Below are 11110 nucleotides of genomic sequence, written 5' to 3' on the forward strand. Positions count from 1 at the left end.
TAAGCAGTAAGTCAAAATGTTGTTATGAACTTACATATGGATTACATATATATATATGGATGTATATACATATGGATTTTTTCAACCCTGGGGCAAAAATCTTCCACGAAGACCTCTTTACAGTGTAACTGTTACATTGTAAAGAGTTCTTTGTTACAATGTTACAAATATGTTACATTGTAGCACATTTGTCTATCAGCAGAATAATCTATTCCCCATCAAAACAATTTGTATCAACTTTGCACTGTCACCTATACTAAGAGATTTCACACTTTGCTATACTGTATTTCCAAGTTGGCCAAGCAATTTTATCTTGCTTGTTGCTTTATTTTAAAAAGCCATTTTACTGTGACATAAACAGCTTTTTTACATATAATTTTAGTATACTCACAATTCAAATTTTACAGTTTTATTTGGCTTTTTAAACTCCTGAGGTCCCAGCTTCCTCTCTCACCTCTGTGGGCAAGCGCTTCTATCAGAGGCCTGGGAGCTTGAGGATCCTGCTTTTCCCCGGACTGCGCTCTTCTGGACAGAGATCCCAGATGTTGTTCCTGGGATCTACTGGAGCCACTCGCCTAGCTTGGGAGTCGCTGCACAGAGTGCTCCAATTACCACTTTTACCCTCACCTTCCACATCTTCTAGAGCTCTTCTCTGAGTCCTTGGTACTTCTCCAGATTCTCGTGTTCCTGATGTTGCTGTCATTTGGTGTGTGTATATGTATATATATACACACACATATGAAAATCACACACTACACTTAGCACTCAACTGTATTTAAGTTTCACCTACTTTTTAAACATAAGATTTTAAAACCTGAGCATTTTGTGTAGCAAGTACCCTATTATTTATATTGCATTACTTCAGCTATTTACTTTGAACTATTGTGTTATAGTTTTTGGTTCAGTATGAATCTCACAAAACTTGAAGTTAAATGTACTTTAATAATTGTGCCAGGAAATGGCAATTTTGTAAAGAAGTTGACTATGTGGCCCAAATTCCTTTTCCGGTTGTTTATTGCTTTTATCTATCAAGCCAATAAATGTAAACTTGACCAGTGGGTTTATTTTCCCATCCATGTACCCTTGAATAAATCCGTGGAATTTATCAACACAGACCATGACAGTGGCAAACGGCTTCACTTCCAAGGCGATTGTTAATTTAAAGGGTATAACTTCGAGCCCTAAAGAATTTTAATCAAGCAATATTGCCATTGCTTCAGCTCAGATTACCAGCTCGGGCAACATCTGCCACCTGTTGACCACACTGAGAACTGAGTTCAGTGAAAAGACCTTATTAGTTCAGTAATAAGCAGTACAGAAAAAAGTTATTGTAGATGCATTTGTTTTTTAGATTTACAGTAGTGTAGATTAGGATGAAATCTGGTGTTGATATTTGTAAATATGGAAACTTTCAGCCCATAGCCTAAGGCCACAAAAGTTAAGATCACTTACTGTTAAGATGAGCTTTGCAAAGTGCTTAGAGAAAACATACTACCACAACTTTAAAAAATCTCTCTCTCTCTCTCTCTATATATATATATATATATATATATTTATTTTTATATACTTTCCCCTCTCGCCGAACTTTTACACATTTCCTCAATTTAGAATTAAAACAGCTTGATGTAAAAACCCCAACCCCTCAATAAAATCTTAATATCAAACACAGTATTAACAGGAAGCAATGTTGACAGAATTTTATTTACACAAGTACATTTCAGGTATTTTAATTAGTAAAGACTGTACTGCCACATGTTACCAGAAATGCTACTCTTTCTGCACTAATCTGGAGCAAAAAGGGAAAAAAATGAATTAATTTGTTTCATGACAAATTCAAAGAAATAATCGGTAGCATGGAGTCCAAATATGCCACGATTATGTAAAAGAAAACAAAAATTAAACCTAAACCGAGCAACCAAGAACGTACTTAAAACAAGCATTATCAAAAAGTAAAATACTTACCTTGAAAACACAAAATAGAGGACATTTATCATCAAAATCAAACAAACAGGCCAAAATTCATAGCTAAACCACAAGTCGGCTAAATTGGTGCTGAAGAACTTCACCCTTACTTAAAAAAACAAACCATGTAAGTTGTTAGAAAAATCATTGGCGTCTCTTAGGGCCCATAAGGGAAAAATTAAAAAAAACCCCAAAAGGACAGATTTTGCTCCGATTTTTTCAGAAACTAAGTGTACTGCCATGAAGATATTAAGTGGGTTTAAAATGGAATACAGCCTCTTGACACTATATCTGATTTTCATATAGGACCAAACATTTATGTTTATTGGAAACCTATACAAACACTTGTCACATATCGGGATGAATGTGGTTTTAAAAAGGGAGCTGCTGCCTCTCTTTCTCTGGGAGGGGTTTAAGACTTTTAATGAAAGTATGCTGAAAGGATGGTTGGTTTTTTTTGTCTTTGTTTTTTGGCAACACAACATGCACTTCCACTAGGATTCCTTTTCTTGTATTAAAGACAGTAATAAAGTTATTTCTTTTTTGAACTGGAGCCAGAATGGGACGATCCTGAAGAGTGGCCACGCCGCCTGAAATCAAACAAAACACCATGGGAAGAAGAAACAGGTTAGCACGCTTTTCCATTAACACTCAGTTTATGCATAACCAAGTACAAGGTCAGAATAAATAAAAAGCGTTATAAACGTGGCAAAAGTGTGAACGTATTTCTGTAAAACTGAATTCCCATAAGCCAGGCGACACATGGCTAACAACAATCAGTGCCATTGTGGTATTCCACAGAAACCCAAACCTTTCGGACGAACGCGATCTAGAACGCCTCCGTTTTCTCCCTCCAGATGACGACCTGGAGCGACTGCGCTTCTGTCTCCTCTCAGGTGAGGAGGAGGGGGAGCGGGACCTCTTCCGGGGAGAGGAGCCCTTTCCAGACCTGGAGCTGGATCTTTATGAGGAATAAACCAAGCAGTGAGGTCAGTAAGGTACGACAGGGTCTCACCAATGTGGGTATCTCTATCAAGCTTCTCTGATTAGGAGGGGATTAGGAGCACTTTGCTACGGATCACTGACACTGAGAACATTTGACTCAAGATGCTGTATGGCTCACTGGTTGAGTGTCCTTGGAATTACTTTAAATGTAAATAAATAAAGAAAAATGCGCCTCTTTTTAATATAGTCCCGTTAACTCAGTGGGTAAAGCAGGAGTAACTCCCGAGAGAGGCTTGATAAAGACCCGAGATCTCTATTTACACGTACAAGCTAAAGTAAGCCTTAAACTCAATACTAATTGTACTCTCAGGCCTAATTGAAATCTAAAATAAGCCCACATAAAGTGACTGAAAACGATTTACTACATTAAACTTCAACCCTGACTTTTAATTTTCTCCCTCTCAGCAGATAATTTGGAAAAAAAAACGAACAAAAACCCCCTGCTATAACGTGAGCTAAGTAAAAGGACTGCTGTGGAGCCTTCTGCCCCACACATACACTCCCTAACGGGAGAGAGTGCATGTCACCTCATTCACCTGGAGCGGGACCTCGAGCGAGATCCAGATCTGGAACTGGATGAGCTTCTAGAGCGGGATCTGAAAGACAAAAAACACAAAACCTTTCCAATATTTTCTACACAGGAACAGAGCTATGCAGGGTGGTAATGAGGAAATAGGCACAATTAACAGCAAGCTACTCTTAGGAAATACTTAAAACTGCCTCAAAGCATCGGCGAGTATTCAATACACCTACGGGGTGGCTGGAATTAAAGTAATGAAAACAGGAAAAACAACAATATCCTACACACATGGATCCCATATGAATGAATACAAGGTAAGGGTTTAGAAGAGGGAGGACAACAAATGAGCACAACAGGACATTTAATTGATGTTGATTAGTAAATCAGAAGAAGATTGAGCCGATACTGACATTTTGCCCGGAGTTACCCTTGACCTGTACCCTTTTACCTGGACCTAGACCGTGAACTGGAGCTGGAGGAGCGCGAGGAGGAGCGGGAACGGGAGCGGGATGAACCGGAGCGGCTGCCTTTTTTCTTAGCTGGCTTATCGTCGTCTTCGTCACTGGCAATCAGGTCGTACTTTGACAGGTCACCATCTTCATCATCATCTTCCTCCTCATCATCCTGCAAAGGAAGTGCTTTTTTGTTGTTGTGCTTCTTTGTTTTTAATAAAATAATTTGATATTATCCAGATTGTTTTTTTAATTTACAATCACCAATCTTACATCCAATTTGTATTTGGACAGGTCACCGTCTTCATCCTCCTCCTCTTCGTCTTCTTCCTCCTCCTCTTCCTCTTTTGGCACTTCCTTCTTTTCACTTTCTTTTGAGGAAGACGTGCTGTTGCTCTTCCCACGGTATTTTTTCTTTTTCCTACCAAACTGGTGGAATAAGAAACAGCACATCTCTATAAATCTGAACACTGCCAATGTTGGCTTCCTCTGAAGCTAAAATCTTTCACTCGTCAAACATCAGAGCAGCAATCTTCGGGTACCAGATGACACTTACCTCATCATATTCACCGTCAGATTCCTCCCGTTCGATATATTCCACATTCTCCCTTTCATTGAACCCTCCACCGTAACCTGAAAGCAATACATAAGAAAAAAACCCATCAATAACTAATGATCAAAGTAACAAACAACAAAAATATTTACAGATAACATATTGAGTTACCTGTTCTTTCTTCAAGCTTGGCATATTTGGGGGTGTTGCACATGTTGCACTCTGACCGTCTCGCCCAATTCACATTTCCACATCTTTACGCACACAAGAAGGTGGAGGCAAATGCTGGTTAGAGTACTATTATATCCAAAAAGCAGCAACACTATTTGTTACAACAATATCCCAGATGAAGGTGTCCACAAACAGCATCTAGTTTACAGCAAAGGTTGGCAAGTTAACTTCTAACTCGTGTGTGACACATGGAAAATCTCATATTTCTGTGTCATATTGCCCGTAGCTTGTCAATCAAGTAAACTGGAGCTTGCAGTGTTACAAACTCTGATTGCTCTCATTTGTCTGTAACAATGCAAACCATTAAATGTTGCGTGGTTAAGCAGCATATTTTGCGTATTCGGATTGCAAGCGTCAAATTTCTTGCAAATGTGTTACACCACAGACTCCTGTACAAAAACTCTGATATTACATCCGATGCGGGACTCATTGTAAGTTCTTCTTAAATAATTTGTATTTATGGAAAGTGATTTTTGCATATATGCAAATATGCCAAAGAAGACTATTTTTTTTTTTTATGTTAGAAAAGACAGAGTATCAAACTTGGATCCGATGCTGGAGGTACAAGTTACGAATATAAATGAGAAAATAAAATATTTTTCTGGCATTTATTAGTACTTTTTGCACATTTTCAGCAATCAGCTAAAATAGTGATTGGTAATTTGGACCCTGCCTCACTCGCAAATTATGAAATCTTTATTTCTTGCACTTTATGCCGCCTCCTGTGCAAGTGAAAAACAAATACCAAAGACACCTATCTGATATGGTGCCAAGATGCTTTTTGTGATGATATCATACGTTTTGCATTGCCAGTCATTCGCACTGAAGAGGCCTCGACTCTTTTCAGCGAGTGTTTTTCCAATCTCCGTCCCTCCTGCCTTCATCATCTTCGCTTCTGTAGTTTTTTCTGCATTAAAAATACAGTAAATTAAACCAACATATTTTTAAAGGATTATGCACAGAATAAAGATTATTTGCATTCTCAAGTTTTATATAACAGCAATAAGATAGAGAAGGGGGACTCACCTCTACCACATCTGTTGCAACTTGTCCTTCTGGCAAAGTTCACATTTCCACACCTGCAAAAGCAACATTTACAAAAAACTAAAACAAAATTTTATATGCAGGTAAGGTTTGAGCTCGTTCCTCACTCGCTGCAGGCTGGTGCAGTTTATTCATCTCTCCATTAGCCTGTGCTACTTCCTCAGACACCCTCTGTCATAAGCCTGAGGCGCGACAAGTGCAGCAACTGTGTCCGTACGCATTTAACGGAGTTCACTGGAAACACGATACTGCTGACTCCGGATAAAGACTCTTCACTCATGACCACTTGGCCTCTACAACATCGTAAACACCACCCACAACAGCAGCGAGTGCAAACACCCAACCCACGTTAGCTAACCACGGCTAGCGTGCTAAATAGCATTTCTGCGCCCAGGAGAAACTAGCACCCAATATCCCCCCTTGCACTGATATTCTCCAGCATCTAAGCTTGAAACCGATCGTGTTCATTCTGTTCTGTTCTAGGCCGAAATTATGAGTGAAAGTGAGCCATTTTATTGAGCTGCTGAACATTAGCATGAGTCACATGCTAAAAGGCCTACACTTGCTAACCTGCCTGTTAACAGCTGCACACTAAGCACCAGTCTACTGCTACACAGAGCCCCACATACTGTGATTTATTCACTGTGTTGGAGTACGTACTTTTTATCCGGGCATATCCAGTCCCCGTCGCTGACTCGAAAACTCTTCCCTGACATTTTAGCGCCTTTAAGCTCTACCTAACCTCGCTGGCAGACTACGCTGCGCTCACCACTATGTCCATGCAGCAGAAGCTATCTCCACCCTGCCTACACTGCCACCTTCAGGCGGCTGCCGGTACTTATTTAAAGCCACTTCCTCCTGCTCTGAAAGTGGACATTTATATAATGACAAACACTTTTCATTATAAAGTCGAGTGTCATTTATGTTTTGATACTCTGAGCAGTTCACAAACACATAGAGCCCATTGGCCATTATCGGACCGGATGCACCTTTTACACTCAATACAACCACCTTACCTAACATTACCTGACCTCCTAGTGCCACACATGAGCTTAAATATGCAGCCAGCAGTCAGTTCAGTTGTCCAGTCCTGTTTTATTTATGCAGCTTAGGAGTCTCAGTAAGCTCAGATCACTATAAAAGAAATATAGAGGTGGTTATAACTACATACTTCTATCTCCTCTGAGTTAGACTATTAGACTATTGTTATATTGTACAGCCAAAGTTTACGCAAACTGCAGCTGGTCCAAATTTCGGCAGCAGAACTCATGCTTCCCTTCATAGGTTGCCTATTATTATTAGAATTGATCTCAACATTTTATTTGCCTTTGGGCGTCACCGTCTGCCCGTGGTCACAACCCAAGGTCCTCGGTCAAGGTTCTGCTGGCCATCTCAAAGTCGTGACTGACAACTGAGGATGATCGGGCTTTTACTGTGAGAACACTCACTCTTTTGAACAATCTCCCTGAGGCCATCAGAGTGGGGAGCTCATTATCATCTTTTAAATCCCTCTTAAAGATATATTTTTATAAGCAGGCCTTTTCTGTGCCTCCTCTTTGGGTTGTGTCTTCATGGCAGTTTTCTCTTCTTCTCCTAGTGATCATTTTTAATTTAATTTTTCTCATATTTACTTTTAATTTTACCCAAATTTCATATGTATTTATTTTTTAAATGTATTCCTTTTATCTTTGTGTGCCGGCAGTATTCATCTAGTTTATGTTGTTTCACCTGTTATCTCTTCATAAATGTTTTATTTTGTTTCCCGTCTCATCCTGTGAAGTACTGCGTAACTTTGTTTTGAAAGATGCTTTTAAAAAATAAAGTTATTATTATCATTGTTCTGTAAATAAAACCTTCAATGGAGGCTCTCACTACAGGCATGCTTTGTTTTCAGTGACAGAAAAAGGGAACAGTTTCATTTGTTCCACTTTTCTTTTTACAAAAGAGTTACCAGAATGACAAATTTCTTTTCCATGAAAAAATACTACATTAACCTAATGTTATGCAAGTTAATGCAGTACTTTTTATACACAGTAGTATAGCACTTCTCTGTAAATGTAATGGTGATAGGCTCACAGGGACTTTCACCCTTTCTTTAGTCAGCAAATGACGATTGAAGTGTAAAGTGTTAAATGTCAGACAATTATTGCACAAAACACAAATGAACTGGAAGACAAGTATGCTGTTGTGCAACAGGTACACTTATCATCACATGTTATCTCATATTTTTGGGGGCTTTTTGCATTGAAGCCTACAGCTACATTTAAACTGATGCCTAAGATGATTGTTTGTGCATTAGTACTTAAGCTCATGATTGATTAAAAAGCTGTTCTGAGTGATGGGAATTGCTGAATCAATACATGCTTCTTTAAAAATTCCAAATTTAGCAGTTTTAAAATCATTATCTTGCTATTTCTGTCTTTTTGCAATGCAAAAGCTGACCACTAGATGGCGGTTAACACCAACGTTTAACTTTCATCGCCATCCTGTTCAAATATTCTCAATGACTTTGCATGTTTATTTATATCAGGGCTCTGTAAGAAAAAGCCACTTATTTTAATCTAAAAACTACATCGTCTTTTCTACAGATATAATTATGATTTAAAAAGCAGAGTGTAACTGTTATCCTTCCTGTTTAGTGTCCCTGTCACAAAGATATCAACACCTCTTTATTTTAGCAGTGTGTAGGTATAATCAAACACACTGGACTTGCTGTTTGCACTTTTTTTTTAGTTCAGCCTTGCCTTAATTTCACTTATATGTGTTACTCTCTGTGTGAATTGCTGTGGCTGGGTGATCCACAAAAGTGACAATGGAAATGTGGCAAAACCACCCTGTTATACCCAATTCAAAATGCTGGTTTGGAAATATTGCATTTGAGTGCCTGCCAGAATCATGAATTGATCTCTCGCATATTAGCTTAAAACACAATAGATAACATGGGGGGCTGCCTTCTGTGACTCTCAGCTGGTCCCTGATGAAATTATACAGGTATACGAACAAATTCATAGACAGCAGGTGTCTGGGGGAAGATCAAACTGTAATATATTATCAGTGTTAAGCTGTAATTATCTCGACTCCTACTGCTCCTTACATTTCTGCATATAATATGCTGTATATTATTTTTAGAATCAGAGCCATCACTCAGTATTAAAGCCAGTCTAGTGACACTGACTTAACACGAGTGATAATTATACATCCGATCAGGTAAATATCAGGGTGGTTAACATGCAGAAAGCAGCTCGTCATATGCTGCTAGCAGATAAATCCCATTAATTTGGGTAAAGAAAGGCCAAGCTGCAGTGGTTTTTCATGTTGAGGAGATTTATAGTTAAGCTTCAGCTGTGCTAGAATAGCCTTTGACCACCCTCTCGGTCAAAATGAAACTCCCTCGGAGGTCGCTGTCACAGCTGTTGCGTGACCCTGAAGCCATGCCAGAAGCCATTTTAGTATTTCAGCTGAAGTCTTGCAGTTTCTTTTCTTTCTCGCCTTTTCTTTTTTGTTGACAGGGCTGAAATGACTCAGACATGCCCCTAATGTCTTGGCCAAGATGGGTTTATTTAATTGACTGCACTGGAGATGAACCGAGCAGGATTTTTTTTTAATTACACATTGTTTTAATCATCATGTATCTGGACTCATACCCAGGACCTGCCTGGGTTGGAGACCAGCGGAAGAAAATGGATGGATGTATCTGTTAGGCAGACATGCACTTGATTTATGAGCCCCACACAAGCTTTATTAGGACTTGGGGCCAGCAAAGATAAGGACCAGAGGCGAGGGACATGTTTTTTATTTAGCCTCATGCTGTTAAAGGAAATGATTCTTGGCGCTTCATCAGTATAACTCGTGATATAATACACAGGGGCTAGAAGTTTGATATTGCATGGAAAAAGACATCCTGTACACGCACTGTTTTTTATTTGTTTATTGCAAGGCTTGGTCTCTGTGCTGTTTGAGGTCTGTTTACTTCATCAAAATCATTTTTCATGTAGAAAGCTTCTTTTCTTCTTCTCCATAGTTTGCAGGAGCCATCACCACTCACAGGTTTCGGCTGAGGATGTGCTTTTGCTGGCTTTCAGCGTTGCTCACAAAGAATAAGGGGAGATATGAAGCAAATGAAGCCATGAATAACTAATAAGGAAACATTGCTAATGCTGTGCTATGTTTATCTGCGGCACAGAGTTGCATGAAAGATTCAAAGAGGAGTCGGGCAATTAAATAGCACTTAGGTAAACAGCTTTCAATTACATTAAATTGGCTTCACTGGCGGTAATGCTTTCTTAACTTTACTATGTCCTTTTCTGGCCAATGTACAGCCTGCCATCTGATTATGTCCTGGGTCAATAACGCTACTAAGAGAGATTTTTCAAGGGTGTCAATGAGGCTTGGGCTTGACTTCCACCGTTTTCTAGCCCAGTGACTGGTTACGGCTGAGGGTTCATGCACAGCAGAGTCTGACAGGGTGAGGCAGCCATGTATGGAGGTTTGGAAAAACCTGCTGCAAGCCACCAGGGCTTTCCAGTCCTGACAGATGGCAGCGAGCTGCTCCACAGAAAAAAGCAGAAGGGTGAGGTTGAAGAGTTGGAAGCTGGTGGATATTGGCACACTCCATCCACCGTTCTTATCTCAATATCATGATTCAGCATTAATCAGGGGGTGACGCGCATTTACCACATGCCAAAGACAGTCTGTTGACGTAGTATCATTGTCACGATTGTGTGTCTCTTTGTTTCTTCACCTATGCTGGAGGATAGTCCAGGGCAACAAAAGACCTGTGGCCCTATGTTCAGACTAGCTGCTAGGTGAACTGTAAGGTGCCAGAGAACCACATGAGAATTGTATAACGCAGACTGCTGCACAGCGAAACAGCTCGCGCTGGGAGATGTGCCACTGCATTGTGCCGTATCTCCTGTCCTCTCATCCACTCCTTATCACTAAAGCACATTCATTTTTGGAGGCAGAGAGCATGCATTTTACAATGCAGTCTCTCCACTTCTTGTAAAAGCAAACCTGTAAAGCATGATATGATGTGTAAAATCTGAAAGTAATAAATCTAGTGTTTAGCAGTAATAAAACGCAAGATGGAACAACTTCCACCGGATCATCAGTTTGATTGTGCAAGTACATTAAAAGCACTTTATGCCTAGCATTCATCTACTCATGGAGAAAGTTTTAAGGTATTCATATTGATATTCTTTTTTTCAGCTAATTTTTTTCAGCTGTGTTGTTATTCATTTTATACTCATTGTAAAGGAAATGCACACAGAGATCGATAAGAAAACAACTACTCCAAAGCTGTGTCCTTGTAAAAGACGAGCGGTCTTGGGTGCAACCATAATA

At 39.6% G+C, this 11110-nt stretch overlaps 1 protein-coding gene across 1 annotated transcript; it reads right to left on the reverse strand.

Moving 5' to 3' along the window:
• Positions 1-1671: 1671 nt before the first annotated feature.
• zranb2 (zinc finger, RAN-binding domain containing 2) lies at positions 1672-6591 on the reverse strand. Its single transcript, XM_031742090.2, has 10 exons — positions 6428-6591; positions 5750-5802; positions 5522-5630; positions 4664-4746; positions 4496-4572; positions 4213-4368; positions 3936-4111; positions 3504-3563; positions 2774-2923; positions 1672-2552 (listed from the first exon to the last, which is right to left on the reverse strand). Exons 1-10 carry the CDS (start codon positions 6481-6483, stop codon positions 2495-2497), a joined length of 978 nt encoding a protein of 325 aa, XP_031597950.1. The 5' UTR covers positions 6484-6591; the 3' UTR covers positions 1672-2494.
• Between the last annotated feature and the right edge of the window lie 4519 nt (positions 6592-11110).

This window comes from Oreochromis aureus, linkage group 15 (assembly GCF_013358895.1).
Source record: "Oreochromis aureus strain Israel breed Guangdong linkage group 15, ZZ_aureus, whole genome shotgun sequence".
Taxonomy (NCBI): domain Eukaryota; kingdom Metazoa; phylum Chordata; class Actinopteri; order Cichliformes; family Cichlidae; genus Oreochromis; species Oreochromis aureus.